Source organism: Equus quagga, chromosome 21 (assembly GCF_021613505.1).
Source record: "Equus quagga isolate Etosha38 chromosome 21, UCLA_HA_Equagga_1.0, whole genome shotgun sequence".
Classification (NCBI taxonomy): domain Eukaryota; kingdom Metazoa; phylum Chordata; class Mammalia; order Perissodactyla; family Equidae; genus Equus; species Equus quagga.
Window position 1 is genome coordinate 38,165,015 of NC_060287.1, and position 1,099 is coordinate 38,166,113.

General features: G+C 63.6%; 1 protein-coding gene across 1 annotated transcript in view; it reads right to left on the bottom strand.

Annotated features, from left to right (window-relative positions):
- LOC124231471 (serine/threonine-protein kinase SIK1-like) overlaps window positions 1–815 on the bottom strand; it is a 12,956-nt gene extending 12,141 nt beyond the window's left edge. Inside the window, exon 1 of the mRNA XM_046648272.1 lies at window positions 661–815. Coding sequence (XP_046504228.1) covers window positions 661–786 — 126 coding nt within the window. The 5' untranslated portion in view covers window positions 787–815. The remainder of the gene's footprint in view (window positions 1–660) is intronic.
- Between the last annotated feature and the right edge of the window lie 284 nt (window positions 816–1,099).

The window sequence follows — 1,099 nt, forward strand, 5'->3', positions numbered from 1 at the left end:
GAGATCGGGCCGTTGCCAAGAGACGGGCGGCTCTGACGCGCGCGCCGATGAGGCCGTCGCCCGGGCGACCGCGGGGCGGTGACGTCAGGGGCGCCGGCCGCCCGAGGCCCGCCCGCCCGCGCGCGTTCCCGCCGGCGCGCGCCCCCTACCGGCCGCCGTGGGCGCTGCAGGCGGCGTAGCCCTTGCGTCCCCGGGGCGCCGCCTCCCGTGTGTGCCCCTAGTGCTGCGCCCTCCCGAAAGGCCTGCTTCTGGGGCCGTCCCCGAACCCCCGCGGAGTGCTGCTCCGCTGCGGCTGCGTCCTCTTTGGACCCCTACTCCGTGGTCCCCATTATCGGACTATGGGTGCCATGTGTCCCCCAGTTTCCTTCGGAAGTGCTCGACCTTGGAACCTCCATTAGGGGACGTACCAGGTGGGGTCCGGGAGACCTCACAGACTGGGGCCTTAAGGGGGTACCAGGTGACAGCACGCCAGCTCCCACACCCGAGATTGGCCCGCTCCATCCCAGAGAGGACCGGGGACCCGCTGGAGCATGGCAGTTGCATCCATCCGGGACCTTGGGGCAGCCCAACTTCGATGACACTGCGCTGTGCAAATCTCAGTTGTTTAGCAACTTAGAAGCCTAAACACAGGAACTTGGTCAGCATCCTCTGACAACTTACCCCCAGCGAGTGCATCAGGGCGGCGCCGGTGCTGTGAGCCCCTGGGACGCGCCAGGGAGTCCTTTCTCCTCCCGTCTTGTCCCACCCATGGCGGGCCGGGAGGAATGGTTCAGCCGCTCTGCCCATTTTCCATCAGCTGATCCCGGGAGGAAGTTTAGGTCCTTTTTAAGGGAATCTGCTTTGATGAGGGAACACGGCAAGAAGGAGAGAGGAGGAAAGGTGTTGTAGGAAAGGCCCAAGGGCTGATTTCTGGGAGGACCGGGGGTCTAGGTGGAAATGGACCTCACTGAGGTCCTCGGGTCCTTGGGACCAGAGTATTGGGAAACCCAGTTTACAACACCCTCAGTAAAGCGCATGACCGTTGTTTGTTTGTGTGTTCATTCGACTTGTGCCCACTGAACAGGGGCCAGATGCTCTGTATGCAGACAACAGAAGGACC